Source organism: Phoca vitulina, unplaced genomic scaffold (genome assembly GCF_004348235.1).
Source record: "Phoca vitulina isolate PV1807 unplaced genomic scaffold, GSC_HSeal_1.0 scaffold7, whole genome shotgun sequence".
Taxonomy (NCBI): domain Eukaryota; kingdom Metazoa; phylum Chordata; class Mammalia; order Carnivora; family Phocidae; genus Phoca; species Phoca vitulina.
This window is the reverse complement of record NW_022589710.1, coordinates 996,058-1,018,323: the sequence shown is the minus strand read 5'-3', so window position 1 is coordinate 1,018,323 and position 22,266 is coordinate 996,058. Positions and strand designations below refer to the sequence as shown.

Below are 22,266 nucleotides of genomic sequence, written 5' to 3'. Positions count from 1 at the left end.
GTAGAGGTGCCCACAGAGTTCCTGGCTATTTAGGTCACTTTATACCAGTTACATATTTAGGTACATACCCAGAATCTAGGTCTGGAGGCACCAGGCCAGCTGCAGAGCCTAAAGAAAAAGTATTCATAATAAGTCAGACCATTTTGTTTTTAGCATAATGTACATTTATGAATGGACTTGGTATACTTGCTGCAGAACAATACTGAATGCAGGTCTAGCTATTAGACCACTCTTTCCCACTAACAAGATGTTTTGTTGTTTTTTTTTAATTGTATTTACCGGGGTGCCTGGCTGGCTCAGTGGGTGGAGCATGTGACTCTTGATCTCAGGGTTGTGGGTTCAAGCCCCGATGGGTATAGAGATTCCTTAAAAATAAAACCTTAAAAAATAAAGAAATAGTATTTATTGAGCTCTTACTAAATGCCAGTTCCTGTGCTATGAACTTTTTATATATATTACCTTACTTAATCCTGACCACAATCCCCTGAGAGTAGATATCATAATTATCTCTATTTTTATTATTTATTTATTTATATATATATATATATTTTTTTTTTTTATCTCTATTTTTAAACATGGGGAATTGAGTCACAAATCTGGTAGGTAATTTGCCCATGGTCACACAACTGATTACTGAGATGGCCTAATTCCAGAGCCAATGCTCTTAGCCATTCCTAATTTCTAATCGGCAACCAAGAGAGAAAGGAATAAAGCCAGGGTATATTGTGCGGTGGGGGAGTGGGCCATAGAGGACCATAACCCTAACATCGGAGTCAGGAAAGACCATAGATGTCTGATACTGAAAAGGTTGGGGGGGTGCCTGGGTGGCTCAGTTGGTTGGGCGACTGCCTTCGGCTCAGGTCATGATCCCGGAGTACCGGGATCGAGTCCCGCATTGGGGAGTCTGCTTCTCCCTCTGACCCTCCCCCCTTCTTGTGCTCTCTCTCTCTCACTCTCTCTCTCAAATAAATAAAATTTAAAAAAAAAAACAACTCAGCATTTAAAAAAAAAAAGGTTGGGGGGAAACCTTTTTTTTTTTTTAAGATTTTATTTATTTATTGGACAGAGAGAGAGAGCACAAGCAGGGGGAGCGGCAGAGGGAGAGGGAGAAGCAGGCTCCCTGCGGAGCAGGGAGCCCAATGCTGCAGGGCTCCATCCCAGGACCCTGGGATCATGACCTGAGCAGAAGGCAGACACTTAACCAACTGAGCCACCCAGGCACCCTGACTTTTTTTTTTTTTAAAGGGTATTTTTCAACAAAGAAGTGTGGCTATCTGTATGACCATACTACAATGGCACTGGGCTGACTTGGACATTTTTCAAGTCCAAAAGATTTTCAGACCCATGTGTTTTCCACCACTTCAGAAGATTTTACATTTTAGTCTCTAGTATGATGTTTATTAGCTTTCTAATCCCCAAAATGTCTATTGGATGTTAACCAGAGGGATGGAGTGTGACAATTGCTTCTTGATTTTGTACTTCAACTTTTTTTAAAAACATGGAAGGATTAGGATTTGGTTCATTTAAGATAAAAACATGCTTAAAACTCATTGTTCTCAGAGAAAACCCTGAGACAGAAGCCAAGTAGGAGGCTTGTCAAAACAAACACACTTGGTGAATAGAGAAAGGCTATACCCAGCAGTGTAATCTTAAAAATAAGTAGCTACCATTTACTGAGCACTACTATGCACTGATAATAGTACCTGATCAGTGCTTTATAAATATTCTCTTCTAATTTCATGTAATTAGTACAGTTATTGACAGGAGGGGTTTGAATGAATAAGTGGGCAATGACAGCCAGGATTCCCCTCAGGTCATTGAACTCTGAAGCCACGGGGCTTAACCAAAATGCTCCACAGCATGTAACTCCAGGCAGCTGGGGATAGAGATCCTGTTGCATGCTTCCTGCCTCCAGGAACCACGGAGCTCAAGGAGCAATCTGGTTGAGCCTGCTACTGGCAGGGCTATAATATGTTCTCCCAAAGAGCAGAGTTGTGCAGATTGAGTGACTAGCAGACTCTTGGGGTTGGGGGAAGACAGTAGGAACCCAGCAGGTAAAAAATTGTGTCCAAGAAACGGAACCAAATAGCTCGTCTTATTTAGAAAAACAGCAACAACAAAAATAACCTGTACCCAGATCAAATGACCTTCTTGGAGAGGCTGGCATCATATATATAGCTTTTCTGAATTAAACCAGCTTATTAAAGCGGCGTGGAGGTATGGGGCACACAGATTGGGGTTTCTCAAGTTGCCTGGCTACCAAGGTTTTCTGCTTTCCTCTGAGGGTTAATCCAGCATCGCAGCTACCTGTAAAGAAATACCTCAGGAATTTCTGCCGTTGCTCTTGTTTTGTTGTTGTTAATGTTTGGGGTGATACAGGGGTGTCAAAAAAGCAGGCATGAGCAACTAATCCAATAACATATTCCAAACCACCAAAAACAACCATTCAGGAGCCCGGGGACTAGGAACTGTTCCCTTCCAATTTTTAACTCCTGACTGAGCGCACAGAGCAAGAAAGACTATGCCTTGCACCCCTCCCAGAACATGCCTACAGAGGAGGCCCCCCAAGTCCCTTCTCCCAGGAAATTTGGAAATGGCAAACTGCAGGCTGCTACTTGGGACAGAGGTAGGAGCTGCTGATCACAGGATTTGAGACTAGTCCATATTTTAACATTCAACAAACACTTATGCAACACATTATATGCTAGGTCCTGTGCTGAGCACTGGTGAATTTTATTTCTAAGAAGCAAAAAGTATCCCTCAGGCCTATATTAAGCTCTTTTATTTATAGAATGAATGAAGTTTGAGCTGAAAAGCTTTATCGATTACATCTCATCCCTCACCCTTTGTCAGAGTCACAAGTATTCCCATTGGTTTGCTCCCTACTTTAAATAACCTCAGCGTGAGCAGTGACGTCACTTCTGGGGAGAGGGTTTCACAATATGCCAGAAGATGTTCCAGGCAACCTCACACTGCTTCACGTTGTGACATGGATTACCCAGAGAGAGTACCCTTGCTGCAGAATTATCAATGTACTTTTCTCATCTGTAAATAGATTTTAAAGGTGCCTGTTTGTAGATCTATGAAATGCATAAATGCTTTAGCTGTTTCTTTAGAGTACAATTCTGCATACTTAGTAAGCAGCTGATATAGGCAGGTCAGGTTGCCTTAGGGATAAGATGGCTTTTGTTAAGCAGGCTCTGATGCTGGAGTAGAGGGCATATAATGAATTTTTCCATGATTTGTATCAGTGTGTCATTGATAATGTAGCAGAAGAGGAGGGGCTCTGGAGATAGTCTTAGGTTTGCAAACTGCTTGCCTATTTATAAGCTTTGTAACTTGCAGCAAGTTAATTATCAGTTTACTTACCTGTAAGTGGAAGTTTCTTATGGAGTATTAAAATAAGGCTGGTATCCCCTGGTATATATTTAATAAATATTAGTTTCTTTCTCTCCTTGAGCTCCTCCTCCTCCATCACCCTCACTTCCCTCCCACCTCCAATTCCCTGACACACACTCAGTAATAATGGTTCAGAAATTTAGATTGGACTGATCAGGCCGATGAGAAGAACTGGCCAGTCCAGTCCAAGCCTGACGTATTTATCAACCAGCCAGCGCTTTCCCCTCCCTAGTTGCTGATTTGAGTTTTCTTACTCATCAGCATCCGTCTTGTACTTCCTCTCTTCCAGGAAGCTGTGAGTGGCCCACACCAGTGACCTTTCCATTCTTGATATCTTGTCATATAGTACAGTTGTTGTTGTCGGCTCTATGTCCACTTACGTGTCCTCACTTCACACAATTCCTTGAGGGCAGAGACTGAGTCTAGTCATTTTCACATCCTTGAGTATTCAGCCTGGCACGTGGCAAGTGCTTAGAAAGTATTTGTTGAATAATAGCAGTTAAAAACAAATCATCCATTGGAGATGTTTGACAATGTGAATATACTTAATGCTACTGAACTGTGTACTTAAAAATGGTTAAGATGGTAAGTTTAATGTTATATGTTTTTTGCCACAATAAAATTTTTTTTAGCCTAAAAATGAGTTATTCTCCGGGTGTCTGGGTGGCTCAGTTGCTTAAGCGTCCAACTCTTGATTTCAGCTCAGGTCATGATCTTAGGGTTGTGGGATCGAGCCCCGCATCGCAGTCTGCTTGAGATTCTCTCCCTCTTCTTCTCTCTCTGCCCCTCCTTTTGCTTGTGCTCTCTCTCTCTCTCTAAAATAAACAAATCGTTTAAATATTTTATTTATTTGTCAGAGAGAGAGAGAGCACAAGCAGGGGGAGCTACAAGCAGAGGGAGAAGCAGGCTCCCCACTGAGCAGGGAGCCCGATGCAGGACTCGATCCCAGGACCCTGGGATCATGACCTGAGCCAAAGGCAGATGGTTAACCAACTGAGCCACCCAGGTGTCCCTAAACAAATCTTTTAAAAACTGAGTTATTCTCAGGGCGCCTGGGTGGTTCAGTCAGTTAAGTGTCTGCCTTCAGCTCAGGTCATGATCCCAGGGTCCTGGGATCGAGTCCCACATCAGGCTCCTTGCCTGGTGGGGAGCCTGCATCTCCCCCTGCCTGCTGTTCCCCCTGCTTGTCCGCTCTCTCTCTCTCACACACCAATAAATAAATAAAATCTTTTAAAAAAATCATCCAAATTCCAATCTAAAAGGGACTTTAGGGATTAACCAGATGATGACAGTGAGGCTTGAGGTTAGAACAGTGTTTCTCAATGTCAGTGCTGTTACCGTATGGGCCAGATACGTCGTTGTTGTGGGGGGCTCTCACATGTATGGAAGGATGTTTAGCAGCAGCTCTGGCCTCCACTAGATGCCAGGAGTACCCCCTCCCCCAGTCAATCAAGACTGTCTCCAGTCATTGCCAACTGTCCCCTGGGACTGGGGGAAATAGTACAAAATTGCCCCTGGATGAGAACCACTGAGATAGACAAAACCTGTCTCTGCTGGTGCCTGGTTCCCCAATAAGACAGGGAGATGCTGGAAGCCAGATGTGAATCTTTAATGGGCATATGTGAGGACTCAGCACTTGTAGCCCCTCAGGCCAGGATGCCTGCCTTTCAGGGGCTGGTGGGTGGTGGTTGGCTCCATCTATTTCATTAAAAGTCCATGTGTGAACAAGTGCTTCCCAATTACCTTTTAAAGCAAGCATGTACAGAGTGGGTGCTCAGTAAATAGTTTTTGAGATGCAATTACCTGCTGGCTGCCCACCTGCGGCATCTAAAAATTATACCTAGACAAGCAGACAAATGACTCAGAGAATGCTTCATGGTCCTGGCTCTGCAGTGCTATTTTGGAGCCAAGCCTCCAAAGCAAGCCCGTTGGATTCTTCTAGAGTTGGACTCTATTCTTACTGCTATAAATTCTAGCAATTCCTTATATTTGCTAGCATTTCACAGATTAGAAAGTGCTCCCACATGTATGTGACCTCCCTTGATCCCCACAACAACTCTGTGAGGTCGTCAGGGCTGGAACAATTATTCCATTCAGCAGGTGAAGGAAGGGACTGTCAGAAAAATTCAGGTCACATGGCTTGTGGGTGGCAAAGCAAGGAATCAATGGCTCAACTCTGAGCCTAGTGCCCTCTTCACTTTTCAGTAAGGAATCCAAAACAATGGAGTCCTGCAGCACCTTCCACATCTCTATTCTGCTCAGGATGGCAACTCCAAAGGGCATGTGTCAGAGTCTTAACCTGCTGTCACTCTGATATAGCTATTTGTACGGTCCTGATGGGAAAGTGTATACAGGGTAAGATGCATGGTGAGCTTCTTGCCATGAGGATCAAAGCCCCCAACATACCAGACCCTGCTTCCATGCTTCCCCCAGTCCTGAAAATCCTGAGATCTTCTCAGACACTTTAAGGAAGAAGCATGAAGAAAGTTCACCTTAGGGGCACATGGGTGGCTCAGCTGGTTAAGCATCTGCCTTCGGCTCAGGTCATGATCCCGGGGTCCTGGGATTGAGTCCTGAGTCAGGCTCCCTGGTCAGTGGGAAGTCTGTTTATCCCTCTCCCTCTGCACCCCCCCCTGCCCCCGGCTCATGTGCTTGCTCTCTCTCTTTCTCTCTCTCTCTCTCAAATAAATAAATAAAATCTAAAAAAAAAAGAAAAGAAAAGAAAGAAAGTTCACCTTGGCTTTCTCTAAACATCATGGAAATGGACAGAACCTCCAAGCCCTAGGATGAGATCTGACTAGACTCTAAGACTAACATGAGTTATTAAGGAAGGCCAAAACTTTTTGTATCTGAGGGTCTTTTGGGCATTAGAAGTCTGTAAATCCATGCCCTAGGGAATTCTGTGATGCCTACAACATTCTAGTGTGGACAGGCCTGGATGTGAGTAAGGCCTTAATATGAGTCACATGGATATTGGCCCACAAGTGGGGAAGTCAGTAGTTACTCATGGCAAACGTGGATTTTCTTAATTCCAACATTTTTCTAGTGAAGACTTGCCCATGGATACAACTTGGCCCCTTTTTTAATGGAGTGCTTTGCTTGGCTTTTCTTTGACAGAAGAAGCCAAGCTGGGCCTCATTGTCCAGGCATCCTAGGACTCCTTTTTTACCAAAGATCTATGTGATAAGATGATTATTTTACTAATTGGAGTTGATGACAGGGAGGATTGAAACCCTGGCTATACCAGATGGATGGGCATCTCATTCTTGAATGGTTTTATAGACAGAGTCTAAGAGTAAAACAATGGAGAAAAACATCCCCACAGTAATCAACTTTCTTCCAACCTCTCAAGAAAGGTTCATAGTCAAGATAGAAAAGACCTTTTCCACTTCTCCTTTTTCAAAGCCACTCCAGAAAAACCTCATTTGGACAGAGTCCAAGTGTAAAAGTCCTGTTGTGCAATTTCTAGAGGAGAGGCCATGTGGAGTAGTGGAGAAAACCCAGACCAGGAGTCCAAGGACTTGGCCTCTAGTCCAGGCCTTGCTGCCTATGCAATATGTGACTTTGGTCAAGTCTCCTCACCTCTCTAAAACTCAGTCTTAGTGAAGGTAAATAGGAATGTTAATACCTGCCCTGTGCACCTAAGAAAGTATTTCCGAGAATCAAATAAAGTAACAAATGTGAACACTTTGTAAATCACCATTGAAGGTGGTACGGTGGAAGGAAGGAATCAGATCTGTGTTCCAGTTCCTTAATAAGCATCTTCTCATAATAAGCATCATCTTAGTAAAGCTGACTATTCCCTGGGAAAAGTTTGAGGCTACGACCGAAGATTTAGGTTCTAATCCAGTTACTACTAACTTACTCTGTGGTTTAGGCAAATAACTACCTCTCTGTGTCTCAGTTTCTTCATCCATAAGATAGGGATAATAATACCTCCCTCATTTTTTCCCATTTGGAAAATTGAAATAATAGGTGCCCTATTTTCTTCCCCTATAAATTGGAGATGGTAGGGGCACCCGGGTGGCTTAGTTGGTTAAGCGATTGACTTTGGCTCAAGTCACGATCTCAGGGTCCTGGGATGGAGCCCCACGTTGGGCTCCCCACTCCCTGGGGAGTCTGCTTATCCCTCCGCTCCTCCCCCCACCTCCCCCGCCCCCCGCTCATACTTTCTCTCTCTCTCAAATAAAAAAACTTTAAAAAAAATTGGAGATGGTAATAATAGCCAGATCACTCTTCAGCAGTGAAATAAGTGGGTTGTTTTATTCATTTGCCTGCAAAACATACTTGATATACTTCACAGGATTTAAGGTTCCAAAAAAACACATATATTGCTCTGTGGAGATAAGTTCTAGATGGATGTCTGACATCATTCAGTAAACATTTATGGAGTGTCTACTGTGTGACACTTTACAGGTGAAGGGAAGCAATAGAGCCCCTGCTATCATGAATCTTATAGTCCAGTGGGAGAGAGAAATATTAACCAAATAATCATACTAAGATTGTAGATAGTAGGCATTACTTTTGAGTAACTGTAATGTGAATGTTCTTTCAGCTACGTGTGACATTCCTCCCCCTGCAGAAGCTCCAGAGGCCGCTAAAGTGGAAGAAATGTTATCTGATTCTGGTTTTCTAGGTAGTGGCTTCCTAGAATCAGAGAGACACATTCCTCTCCTTCCTGTTCTCTAGCACTCTGTTTTGGCTAGCATAATTCATTTTTTTTTTTTTTAGCTTTTATCTTTGTAATTTGAGTTTGGTCAAAATTAAGATTGTAGGGCGAAGGGTAGAATCCAGTTTTTATAAAATGAAGATTCTTGTCCCAATGTCAACCTATTACAAACCTTACCATCACTCCAGCAGCTCTATGGAAGGACATATCGAGAATAAGGGGAGGCAGTAAGTGATCAGACCTGCAAATGGCTGTTGGTGTTGCACATCCCATCTTCCAGCAGCTGCCTCCACCTGGAATGAGGAAAGGGACACACACTCTGGAAATGCCAGAACAAAAGCTAGAGAACATAAGTGCTTTGTGATCCCCACTGTAGTATTTGTTTTCCAAGAATCCTTAGTGGAACATTGACACTTCATTCCTGAGAAGACAGGATCTCTTCAATAATATTCACCCTTACTTCCTCCCTGTGACAGCCATTCCTGGCTCTGAGACACACCTACCTGGTCCCCCACCACCTCCCTTTTCAGTACCTTGCAGACCAAAGTCAAACCTTGTTTTTCTCCTGTACTGATTGTTTTTCTAACCCCTTGAACTAGTTTTATAATCTAGGTGTGTTACTCTTCATGGCTGCCTTTGAAATGCCCTGCAAATTACTTTTCTGATAAATTCCAGCTAGACAAGGAGTTTACTATCACCTTTCGCACTATTAGCAACCCTGTCTCCAGTTCTCAGCTTCTGGCACTTGGTATCTTCCAGGGGACAGCAGCACATTTCGCTTGGCAGGTTAAGGGTCACCTGCCAGGGTAACTGTGTCCTGAGACCGGGCACACTACCTGAAGGCCTCCTAGTCTCCACTAGCCCAGCCTTCATGCAAAGCAGACATGGAGACTGGTGGAGGAGAGAGGGGGGCTGAAAGATATCCTCTTGTTCCTATCACAGGACTTTAAACAAATGTACAAGAAAAGGAAAAGCCTTTAAGAACTGGTGGGGCCCAGAATCTCATTTTTCTATCTCTCTTTGCCTGATGTTTAGATCACAAAGTTGAACATGAGGGATTGTTTCTTCTTTTAGCTTCATCTCTGTAGGCAGCCCAGTTCTGTTGGGATAGACTATCTGCATAGAAGGAAGGCAAGTTTGAGACAGATATGCTTCCTTTCCAGCTGCATCCAGCTGCCGATTCTATATGTCAATCTCACGGTTGCTGCTCTTCCACCTGCCTAGACCCCTTCCCTTTCCCATTCGTCATCTCACGCTGCAGTTTTTTAGTGTGAAAAGCTTATTCTGTATCCCAGAAGAATAAAATGTATTGCTTTTAGAATGTGAATATTCTCTTCTTGTCCCCTTTGACCGAAATAACTGATGCATGGCCTGGGATTAAAAAATGAATTTTGATTTAGAAGTGAAAGTTTCAGGACTGGATTGAGGTTGAGTTATGGTTGAGATCTGAAAGTCATTTTTGAAAGTTGAGTGTAAAATCCTATACTCTGCATCTTGTTCAGCCCAGATCTGGTTCCAGACTCTTTAAGAGAGGCAGTGGGAATTTGAGATGTCCTCAGAACACTGTCAAACCAAGCTGGCTTCATACTCCCGTTCTGCATTTCTACCTGGATCCACTTAGTCTCTGCTTCTTTCCTCAGACTTTTAGTAGAACAGCTGGGTGGGGCTTAAGGAGAGAGCTTTCAAAGCACCTGTGCAGTGCACCCTGATCACCACCTTGAATCATAAGAAGTAGAGGAAAGCTTGGGAAGGAGCATATCAGGAGCTGCCCCCACCCTCTTACTCCTCCCCTGCCTAACAGACACACCCCAATAGCCAACCATTCAGTCCTTGCTGCCAGCCTCATCTCTCAGGAGAAAGCCAGCCTCTTGCACACGGAAGCAGAAATAGATTAGTGGAAAGCGCGCCGGATTAAGCATCAGGAGATCAACTTCTAGATCCAATTTTACCCATCAGTAGCCGTGGAATTTGGAAAAGGCACTTAACCCCTCTGTGTCTTAGCCTCTGCAAAATAGAGAGATAAATACCTGTTCTTCCTCCTCTTCCTGTACTTCATAAGGTTGTTGTGAGGGTCACATGAACCAATGGAGGGGGACGACCTTGCAAGAATATAGTGCTAAATCTTTGCACATATTGCACTTCTACAAACCACTTTGTAGGAGTGTTTTTATAGGGTTATTTCATGTTCCTCACTAAGGGAGAGGCTGTCCTGTCTGGGGTGAAAGCCAGCCTCCAGGAGTACTATCGATGCTCATAGGTCTTGAAAATCCCCAGTCACGGGGTATGACCACAATCTGTCCAAAATATATTGCCCTTAGGCTCACTTTTGAAGCTTTCTACCCTGCAGACTGTCTCTGAGAACAGCCTGCTTTTCCAGTCCTGCCATTTCCAGTTAGTCTTAAGACCTTTGTTACCTCAGGTGGACCATGGTATAGCCCAGTAAGAGGGTCTTGAGGTTCAGTACCCAAGCTACCACTTACCACCATGTGGACTTGAGCAATGTACTTGGTATCACTAAGACTCAGTTTCCTCTTCTGTAAAATGGGAGAAATGATATCTGACTCTGTAGGGGTATCCTGAGGACTAAAGGAAACATGTAAATTATTACTAGACATACCTGCCTGAAGGTGATTTACGCATTCCAAAGGCATTTTAGAATCAAACCAGAGATGAGACCACTTCTGCGAATGCCGGTCCTGTCAATTGTGCTGACTCCACTGTCTCCCCCGGCAACCTTGGTGCCTCATGCAGGGAACATCATTGGCTCTGGAATCTTCGTCTCGCCGAAAGGTGTGCTGGAGAACGCTGGGTCTGTGGGCCTCGCTCTCATTGTCTGGATTGTGACTGGTCTCATCACAGCTGTGGGAGCCCTGTGCTATGCTGAGCTTGGGGTCACCATCCCCAAATCTGGAGGTGATTACTCCTACGTCAAGGACATCTTTGGAGGACTGGCTGGGTAAGAGGATCTGTGGAGGCCTGGGTGATCTAGAAGCCAAGGCCAGTGGTTTCCAGTGTGTCAAGGAGAGCTAGAGAATAGGATTCCTCTTTTGCCTCCCTGTCTTGGTTGTTAGTGTAGCTCTGTGTCCCCTTGATTCTCCTGAGGGTGGCAGAAGAACCAGGTTATAGTTTTGACCTCTCTGTTGATCTCAGTGGGCAAGATTCTGTGGGTGACAGCAAACAGAACTGTACAACAACTCTAATCATAGACTCTCAGGGAAAGCATATCACAAAAAAATCCTGACAAATTAGAGTGACCACCTAAGAAACAGGGTACCCTCTTCTCACATGACCAAGGATGATACCTTCCTGCAGGGCCAGGCCCTGATCTTGAGTTTCCTCAGCGTCTGTGGCCCTGCTACTGAGGAGCTGAGCCTCACGGAGGGGCCAAGGGTGTGGAGGGCACTTCCCCCTCACAGCCCCACTAAGTGCCACGCCTGGCAGCTGCTTAAGCGGCCACACCCTAAGCATGTCCTGGCTGTCAGAATTCCAGGGTTGCCAATTTTATTTTCCACCGCTGGATGGTGGGTTTCAGAGCATAGAGAAGAGATGGTAAAAGGAGAGGGGAGAGAGAAGGAATGCCAAGATGTGTGCTCATACTAGTAGACACTTTGCCCCTCATCATCAGACCACTTTATTGTCATTGCGGAGGGCCGGCTGTCTGGTTGAACAGGAGCTGAGCTCCTCAGCATCCCAGAAAACAAAAAGGAAACTCACCCCTTTAGCCCACCCACCTCTCCTAATGCTGCCCAGTGACATGCCCAGGCTTCCCTCCATGACTTGTGAATCCCTGCCATGCATGTTGGCGGGGGTGGGGGTCTCCACAGCTGTCTTGGGTCAAGTTCTGTCCTGTTCCCTCTTCAGGTTCCTGAGGCTATGGATTGCGGTGCTGGTGATCTACCCCACCAACCAGGCTGTTATCGCCCTCACCTTCTCCAACTATGTGCTGCAGCCGCTCTTCCCCACCTGCTTCCCCCCAGAGTCTGGCCTTCGACTCCTGGCTGCCATCTGCTTATGTAAGTGCCATCTGGGCCTTGCTCTCAGGATGGCCTCTTTCGGCCTTCCTGGCGGCCCACATCTCCCATTCTCCTGCCTCTCCCTCTTTCTTTCCTTCCCTCCTTTATTTTTTCCCCCATTACTTCCCTACATGGGTGCTTTGGAGGAACTGATTCTAAATAATTAGCTGGTGTTAAAAAAAAAGAAGAAGAAGAAATGTAGGTAGCTCAGAGGCACAGTGATTTTCACCAGCAAGGTTTGTTACATCACACACAGCACTTTCATCTATACTATCTGATCTGAGCCTTGTGACAAATCCATGAGGTAAGCAGGGCCAGTATTATCACTTTCCTAGAGCAGATAAGGAAAGGAGCCAGGCAAGTGACATACCCAAGGTGGCAGGCCCTGAGTGGAGCCTAGGTCTCCTGATTCCTTCTCTTTCCAGCCCGTGCATACACCATACACTGTGCTGGAGGCTCCCTGCTGCTCGCAGGAAGATTTTTCTGGCTTCATCCACTTCTACCTCAGTCTGCAAGCTCACATCTTAAAACTCTTTGGGAGGAGAGTGTAAAGCTGTGAGTTGGGAGAATATAATGCATTGTCTGTGGTCCCCACCCCCTTGATACGTTTCCTGCCTAACTGGGGAGAAAAGCTATACAGATAGGCTCTGTAGTAAGGATTCAATTGCAGTAAAAATTCAGAGAAGGGGGAAAGATGTCTGTGATCTGGAATAGGTTAGAGATTTGTTGTAGAGAAGTTCTGCAACTCGTATTTTTAGGAATTCTCAGGGATCGCAATGGATTAGGGTATTTTATATCTTTTAACCAAAAACTAATTTCTTTTTTTTTTTTTTTTAGATTTATTTCTTTATTTTGGTGGGGGGAGGGGTAGAGGGAATGGGAGACAAGCAGACTCCCTGCTGAGTGGGGAGTCCGACAAGGGGCTGGATCCCAGGACCCTGAGATCATGACCTGAGCCGAAATCAAGAGTTGGACACTTAACCGACTGAGCCCTCCAGGCGCTCCCCACAAAACTAATTTCTAAAGTAAATATTTGGATTTTTTTCAGAAGCTCCACTTTTGGAGTTAAGATGATCTCTGCCCTACCATACCTTTCAACACACATACACTTAGCTGAGAGCAGTGACCATCCAGGCCATACCCTTTCCTAGGTCTTGACACTTTCCTTCTGTCATGCTGGTGGGAAAGGGAGGGACGGTTCACTTGCCCACCCCAAAGTCTCTCACAGGGCAGCCAGCTGGGATCCAAGGAGTGGTCTCCTTGGCAAGTGTGCCCTCTTTGGCAGTGATATTCAGCTCTGGGATAGACCCCTACCATCCAGACAGGTGGTACTATGGGGTCACGATACTTGTTTGGGCTGTATTCCTCGTGCTTGGTCAGGCCTGTTATGGCCCTGGAGGCAAAGGACTGTGGGCTCCAGAACCAGGTTGCCTGAGGGTGTATCTCTGCACAACTTTCTAATTGTGGCACATGCTCGGCAAAGTTCCACACCCCACCCCACTGTGAGATGGGGGTTGTGATCCTGCCTGCACAGGAGGTCATGGTTGCAAGGATTGCATGAGACAACACATGTGCTTAGCACAGGGTCATGTAGTCACTGAGGGTGGTCACTGAGAGTAGTCACTCAGTCCTTCCTTGCTAGCTGGATCCAGAGCTGGGAGGGAGGGGTGTGGGGATGGGCATGGGAATGTGGAAGAGTTGCTGTTTCTGCCATAAGCCAGGTTAATAGGGGTGGGAAGGGGGACACCATAAGTGCTGGCCACTGCTATTTCAGGGTCTCGTGCACGCAGACTCGGCTTCCTTTTTCCTGCTGATACTGCTGAAGTGTCTCAGACAAGAGGCCACCCTTACTCTCCAATGAGAAATTGAGTACCCTAAGACTGGTCACCAAGGAGAGAAACCAGGCCATAGGGTAGAGTTCGCTGAACCTACAACTTCCTTTGCCTTCCCCCAACCTGCCAAGGGTAGGTGACCCCTATGCAAAGATGCTCTACAGTAATATAGCCCCATAGATGTCCCCTCAGGACAGGAGATTAGGACTGTCTCCTAGGAAGGTAGGTTGTTCGCTGTCCCCTTCACAGCCCACCTCTCACCTTGACACTCCTAGCACCAAGCAAAGGAGGAATTTAGAAACTCTGATGACAACATGACAAAGTCCTCTCCTCTCCCAATTCCTGCCATCCAAGATTCAATAGAGCTTATCTGGTTTGTCCTCTGCCTCCTAAGTAGAACTGTAAGATTATCTCGAACTTAACATTGGTTAATCTTGTCCTCCAGAGACAGGAATTTTTCAGTGTCCTTGAGATAGGTATTCAAGTACTTTTTCACCTTCGCAAGGAAAAAAATCTTCTTAAACCCAAACTTATTTCTCCTTATTCCTTTTGGGGGGAATGGAAAACAGCTCCCCACCTCAGCCCATGTGCCACCGCCTTCCTCCCAGATGTGAAGGCCATGTGGAGCCCAGGACCCCTCTCCCTGCAGGGGTGTATGTGCGGATATAGCCACACATTCACCTTTTCTCACCAAATACTCCCAACTCCTTCGAGTCTGCAAAGAAAGGTTCTGTTTTGGGGCGCCTGGGTGGCTCAATCATTAAGCGTCTGCCTTCGGCTCAGGTCATGGTCCCAGGGTCCTGGGATCGAGCCCCGCATTGGGCTCCCTGCTCCGTGGGGAGCCTGTTTCTCCCTCTCCCACTCCTCCTGCTTGTGTTCCCTCTCTCGCTGTGTCTCTCGCTGTCAAATAAATAAATAAAATCTTAAAAAAAAAAAAAAGAAAGGTTCTGTTTTCTGGTTTGTTGAATACTTTTTGGAACCTACTTTCACAGGCCCCTCAAATCATCTCTTAAGGCCCCTCAAATCATCACAGTGAAGAGGCGCCTGGGTGGCTCAGTCTGTTAAGCGTCTGCCTTCGGCTCAGGTCATGATCCCAGGGTCCTGGGATGGAGCCCCTCATTGGACTCCCTGCTCAATGGGGAGCCTGCTTTTCCCTCTCCCTCTGCCCCTCCTTGCCACCCCACCCCCCAACTCATGCTCTATCTCTCTCACTCTCAGATAAACAAATAAAATCTTAAAAAGAAAAAAAAAAAGGTATCCTGTGAAATAGGAACCAAACAGTCAGGAAGGCTTGATGGGTTCTACTTTCCTTAAATGCTGTTATCTTTTTTTCCAGCCACCCTGTCCTCTTAGCAGGTGCCAGGCCAGCTGGCTGTGTGAAAATAAGCCTGGTGTTCTGAGGCAGGAGAGCCAAGAGTGGCCCAGTCCAGCTATATTTTTGAGAGAATCGGTGTTGAGCTTGGGCTCTTCTGAATGTATTTAAACCAGAAGCTCTGCTTTCTGCTGTGTCATTTTGGCATGCCGAGGACAGGCTCGACCCACTGTGGGATGAGAGTTTTTGAGGGAAAGGCCACCCTCTGTGGAGAGGTCACTGGTATGTCATGGAGGGAGCTGGAGGACAGGACCGGGAGCCCAGCAGGGAGAGCCATGTGGCAAAGCCCCTGCCTGGCATTGGCTGTGTGAGGGAGGAGATGAGGTCAAGTCTGGTCCTGTGGCGGGGCCAGAATACATCGAATACATTGGATGAAAAATGGTGGTGGGACAGCCAGATGGGGGTGGAGAGGTGGACAGAACCTGCTGGAACTGGCTTGCCTGCAAGGAGCCTTGGGGGAGGGAGAAGGAACTGCAGATTTGGATCTGCTTATGCAACTGCAGCTGCCACTTTGAGTTATTCTATTATGTAGGTCAAAGCTGATTATTCACTGCTGAGTCAGCAGAATATCCCTAGCCACCAGGCAGTAAAAAAAGAAAATATTTTACATTTTAATTAAATGAAAAGCTTTCCCCCTTCTCCAGAACAAGCATATTAGTGGGAGGACGGACTTAGGAAAGAGGGGAATAGGAGGTGTTGAAACTTGGTTTTGGTGCCTTCTTCTGTGATGTGCTTGGAGTGTTTCTCTTTTCTTTCTTTCCCTTTTTACTACTTTGTAAATAAATGACTATATTCTCTAGTTAAGAGATTCAAGTAATATATAAAATGAGCCGACTGTGAAAGCTTCCCCTTATCTTCACCCCTCTCCCCTGCCCAGTAGCCGTGCTAACAGTGGATAGGTATCCTTCCAGTTCTAAATAAAGTGCATCCCTCCATGTGTGTGTCTGGGCAGATAGACATCATATGGATAGGTTATTTCTGCAGCTTACTGTTTTATCATTTAGCTGTATCTTTTGGCTACTTCCTGAGTTTCTAGTTATAAACAAAGTGGTCCCAGTGACACTGAAGGAGCATCAGGTGTTCTGGGCCCCCCATTTGTGCTTCTTGCTCCCTTACTCTAGGTTTTCCTTCAGGATCTTTTTGTCTCCCTGTCCTTGGGACTGGGTCACCTTTCACTCAGGCAGCTCCTGGCCTCCTTCCTCTCTTTGGGGTCTGGGGTCATGTCCAGGATCTGAAGTAGAATATTTTTCTTCTCGTTCAAGTATCCTCTTTTCCCTGAATGCCTGTACTGAAGAAGCTCCTTCTCCTTTCTCTCCCTGAGGGGACAAGAGTGCCCTACATGCATTTCACAAGTAAAAAAAATGCTTCTTATCTTGTTTTCTGTCTTTCTACTGAGATTCCTAAGAGGCTGTTTTTTTAGGACTTCAGATTTCTCCTCCTCCTTTTTCTTCTTTTTCTCCTCCTCCTTCTTTTTCTTCTTCTCCTTTGAGCAGTTTAGAAGGGAAAGGACTTTCCTGTATATATATAACTTTTAAGCCTGAGTTGCTCTGCAATTCCTGTATGGAAAGTTCCCAGGTCCTCGATGCAGGATGCTATGATCGATAAACTGTGTGTTGTTTTGCAAGTCTCTTACAAATTAATCCCTTGACATCAGAGGCTTCTAGTCTTTCCTAACTTCTAAGTCCCTTAATCTTGGTTCATTTTCCTTTGAGGTTTCACATTCTGTAGCCCCAAATTTATCACCATGCACTAAACCTGTTGCCTCAGATGCCTGAGCAGCAGTGCCTTCTTGCCCTCCTTAGCCCCCAGAGTTCTTGGGGTGTCTCATAGTCTTCATATATATGAGTCCAGACAAACACAGCGACCTATATTTGATTCCCATACATCCAAGTCATCTTCCTTCTCTGTACATCTTCTAGCTAGCCAGCATTTAAAATCTAAATACAGTTGACCCTTGAACAACGCGGTGGTTAGGGACGCTGACTCCCTGCACAATTGAAAATTCACGTGTAACTTTTGACTCCCCCAGAACTTAACTACTCTTAGCCTACTATTGACTGGAAGCCTTACCAATAACATAAACAGCCAATTGATACATATTTTATATGTTGTATGCATTATATATACCGTATTCTTACAATGAAGTAAGCTAAAAATATTATTAAGAAAATCATAAGGAAGAGGGCGCCTGGGTGGCTCAGTTGGTTAAGCGACTGCCTTCGGCTCAGGTCATGATCCTGGAGTCCTGGGATGGAGTCCCACATCGGGCTCCCAGCTCAGCGGCGAGCCTGCTTCTCCCTCTGACCCTCTCCCCTCTCATGCTGTTTCTCTCTCTCTCGCTCTCTAATACATAAATAAATAAAATCTTTAAAAAAAAAAAAAGAAAGAAAATCATAAGGAAGAGAAAATACATTTACAGTACTGTACCATAGAAAATCCACATATAAGTAGACCTGGTCAGTTCAAACCCATATGTTGTTCCAGGGTCAACTGCATATTGAAAAATCTCTTAATTTTTTACTGAATAGTCAATTTGACTAAAACCCCATTTTTCATTTTTATGATTCGTAAAGACTAAAGTTATTTTGTAAGTGGCTTCCCAGGGAAAAAAGAAAGAAACTGCAAATCTATCAGTTAATCACCAGATTGAGCTCCTACATTGAGTGGCGATAAGGCATTATTTATACAGAGTCTGGGAAGAGATTAAAGGCTAATGAAGAGATTGGTGTGCAAACAAATAATTATAATACAATGTGATGACAGAAGTATTTGCAACACAGAGCAAGGTGCTTCAAAGTCGGGAGAGGAGTGCTAGGGAAGGCTCCCAGATTGAGCTAAATCTTGCAAGGTAAATAGGTAGCTCCCAATAGAAATAGAACAGCTGGGTAGAGGCAAGGGCACAAGCAAGACCTGGCATCAAGAGAGAAATGACCTGTTGGAGAAAAGCAAGTTCTTTTGTGTGGAAAGCCCAGGAGAGTGACAGGAGATGAGGCTGAACAGGTGAGCAGGAGCCGGATCTGGAAGGATCCCGTATATCATGCAGGAGAGAGCAAGCTTCATCCAAGACACGGGAAGGATTTTGAGCAGAGGAGTAACATGATTAGGTTCACATTTGAGTGAAAAAAAGACTGTGACACTTGAAGCAGTGAGATGAGTTAGCAGGCTAAGCATTTGTGCGGGCCAGAGAAGTCCTGGCCTGAAATAAAAACGAAGTTACAAGGTGACAAAAACAAGGAAGATTTCAGAGTAGAATCAACTGGACATGGTGATTGACTACTAAGAGAGAGCAATCTAGTTTATCTAGTACAAATCAAAATGAAATATCTCAACTGTCTAGCATTTACGATGAGCAGTCACAATGTGTTCTGCATTTCTGCCTTCCACTGCCCCCGCAAAGCCCTGGGGAGCCCTTAACAAGTCTTTGGTTGGAAGTCTTCCTCAGGGTGGCCACCTCAGGTTACAGCTCCAAAGCCTGCTCTAGAGTAATACAACTTAGAAAGGGGTTGAGACTCTTGGGAAGCATTATATAAACGAGAATCTCAACACTTTGTTCATCCAACAAACATTTATTAAGTGCCTGTGATGTGCTAGATACTGTTTTGGGCACCGGAGATACAACAATGAAACAAAAAACCCTCATTCTCATTTGCAGCAGCAGCAGGAAGTTAAGCCTTAATCTGCATTTACTGAGTCTACTTGTGTGTCTTCTACGTGTCACACAGGATACAGAACCATTCAATCACTATCAAATATCTGAGTGCTCCAGAAACTGTGTTAGCCATGAGGATACTTAGTTCCTGTACTAAGGAACCCACCATCCACTGGATGATTCTGACAAGTACACAGGGAATTTCAGTTCTAAGTGGTAAATCCCCTAAGAGGACAACATCCAGGCAGAGCTAGATATAACAGAAATGGGGGTAGGGACTGTGGTTAAGGAAAATCTTGGAGAAAATTACACATAAGTTGAGGAAAGATCAGTTGGAGATAGCCAGGCAGTATCCAGCATGGAGAGGAAAGTGGAATGGGATGGGGCAGGGAGAATGTTATAGCCGGAAGGATTAAGATGTGCCAAGGTCTGGGGACAAGAAAGAACATGGCTCCCTGGGGGAATTCCAGGTAGTTCAGTATAGCCACAGCATAGACTTAAGAGGTAGGCGATATAGATAGAAGTGAAGATCCATCCATGAAAGGGCTTTATGGGCAATCCTGGAGAGATTGGACTTTACCCTAAGGGCAATGGGAAGGCATTAAAGGGTTTCAAACAGAGGATTGACATGATCATATTTACATTTTAGAAGACTCATGGCTGCAAGTGTAAAGGATGAATTGGAGAGGGGAATAAGATCAGAGGCAAGGAGACCAGGTACAATGTGATTACAGAAATCCAGAATTTCTGTAACGTGAATCGGGGATGAAGCTGTGGGAATATACAGAAATAGATGTATTTGGCATTTGCAAGGCAGAAATGGCAAGACCTTGTGATTAGGGCCATTAGGAAGTCAAGGATGGCACATTCTTATTGGAATTCAGGTGAAATAAATCGAGGACAACACTGGATCATATTTTAATGCCTTGTCATTGGTGTGGTTCTTACTCAGTTGAGTTGGCCCCCTGCCTTTGCAACCCTTCCCATTCACTCTTCAGTACTCAAATTCTGATGCTGGGACTTGAGGAAAGCAGTCAATGTGTTTTTGGCTTCTATGCCCATAATGGCAGAGTGAACACCGGCTCTTCAGTGCCATTTCACCTCCTCCCTGCCCTATATGGCCTCTGGAGTACTCCTCATGCCCATAGCCCTGGGAGTGAAGGTATCTTTGTTATCTCCATCTTACATTTCCATAAGAGGAACCCAGTCTTGACCTCTAAGAAGAACAAACTATTGGTAAGTGCTTTATAGTTTATATATCATAATAAGCAATTATAAATATCACGGTGAATTCTAGAGTTTTGTGGAGGTCTTCTTCCCTAGAGATCCATTGGTGATGTAGACCGCTGTCAATTGGTCAAAATCGAGTTCTGTTATCAGACCAGGCTCTTTGTCCCCACCAGCTACCTGAGAAGTCAGAGTCTTCTTTTTAGTTTCAGTATGCTTCAATTGCTGGTCCAGATCACCTCCTCTTTCCTGGCTTTCCATACTGTCTCTTCTGGTCTCCAACTTTTACTCTCAGATTGGAGTTTGCTGTTCAAAAGGGTGCACATAGCCCAAGTCCTGGAAATTGGGGAATGAGGAGCTTGTTCCTGGGAATGTGTCCAACCCTACTTGGGAGAATAATAAATGGGATTGAGGCTTCCTGAAACAGAATTTTCCAGTAGTTCAGGATGGAAACAACTTGTTAACTTTCTTGAACCAGTAGAAGATTAAATTCTCCTCTGGCCTTTTGTTGTTGACTGTCAAGGATCACTTTGTTTTTCCCAGAGAAGCCAGAGCCTGCGGTTTATGAAGTTCAGCCATTAATTGTGCCTGGTGAACTTGGAAGGGTTAATGTGGCTCTCCAAATTTATATCACATACCCAAGAACATAAAAGTCAAGACTGATGGGAGTGGGGTCTAGTGTTACAGGGAACTTTGGGGGAAAGATGAGAGGGAAGATTTGTTTTGAGAGTTTAGCGAGTTTGGGCACTACCTGCCATTGAAATAGGGTTATAACTGAACCAGTCTTGGGAATTTTGCAGCCTGCGTCCATGTTTATAAGCGTAAGTGACACTAACAGAGCCCACAAGTCTTCCAGTCCAAGAACCAACCAGACCTCCCAGGACCCACACCCTCTCCTCCAAGGCTGAGGATGATGGAAAGTCAGGCTAGCCCTCTGTGCTCTGAGCTCTGTGCAGACCGCGCAGAATCCACCCCATTCCCCTTGCTATGTGTCTGAGAGGCATCCACCTTGAGAATTGGGTGTGAGATAACAGGAATTTTTCAGTCTGGGGCTGGAACAGTAATGAATAGGATTAAAAGGGGGCTCCTCGAGGTTGCATGGTGCACTAGGTCTGTCTCCCCTGTTTTCCAGCTGCCTTCCATTCCCCCCACCACCCCCAGCTCAGAGGCCATGTTTAGCTTATGCTGAAGAGAGAACTACTCAGCTCTTGGAAAATGCTGAGCTGGGAGTTTGGGTTTTCTTGGCTAAACTAAGTACCAGATGGTGATTCAGCAGAAACTCCAGGTCTAGCAACTGGCACGGAGGGGTCAGGGGAAGAAGGAAGGGGAAGAGAGAGCCGGGAAGGGGGTGGGGCAGTGTGGGTGGGAGCTTAGCTGGAAGAATGCTTCCAGATGAAAGGGGCTGGAGGACAAAATGTTACTGTAGCATGGTAGCAAGATCTGTTTCACAGCCTCATTGTGGCCTTACAGAAGCTGGGATCAAAGCTTAGTTTATAGGGAAGGGCTCATTTGATTTATTCTGGTGTTATTGCTCTTGCTTTGTTTTGATGTCTTTGTCTTTTATCAGTCAAGTTATTTACATGTATCATAATACAACCTTTGTTTTAGGTAGTCAATAACTTGAGACTTTATAATGCAGCTCTTCAATCCACGTGAAAAATATCTCGCCCTGGACACAGTGAAAGATTCTAGGAAGCTGGCTGTGTCTCCACACTCATACCCGTTTCCCTCCAGGTTTCTCTGAGGACTCAGAGAAGGAAAGATAGCTCAGGCTGGCCCACGTGGGCAAACCTGGAACCATATCAAAGCCTTGGGTTGTGTGCGTTAGAACTTAAACAGGGTTCCGTGTTTTCTTTGCCTATCAGTGCCTTTTGGCAGCCAGCACTGGTAACCTCCTAGATCTGGAAACAGCTGAGGTTAGGCAGGCCAAGCCGAAGCAGTCTTTCCACAATTAGAAACACGTGCCCTGATCCTTCCACGAGCAGGAGGGGGAGAGGCGGCCCAGAAGCCCCAGTCAGCCTATCACGGAGCCCAGTGTCGCCACACCCCCTCCTACAGGCTGGGTGTTCACTGGGCGCTCCAGCATGGGCACCATGGACACCAGG

The 22,266-nt window shown here is 45.3% G+C and overlaps 1 protein-coding gene across 3 annotated transcripts in view; it reads left to right on the top strand.

Annotated features, from left to right (window-relative positions):
* Positions 1 to 22,266, top strand: part of SLC7A8 (solute carrier family 7 member 8) — a 49,328-nt gene that overhangs the window by 5,059 nt on the left and 22,003 nt on the right. For 2 of the 3 annotated variants that reach the window (XM_032404748.1, XM_032404747.1), the window contains exons 3-4: positions 10,820 to 11,024; positions 11,930 to 12,081. The exons of the other annotated variant lie outside the window; for it this stretch is intronic. In XM_032404748.1, the coding sequence (XP_032260639.1) occupies positions 10,820 to 11,024; positions 11,930 to 12,081 (357 nt within the window). The remainder of the gene's footprint in view (positions 1 to 10,819; positions 11,025 to 11,929; positions 12,082 to 22,266) is intronic. 3 annotated transcript variants of the gene reach the window in all.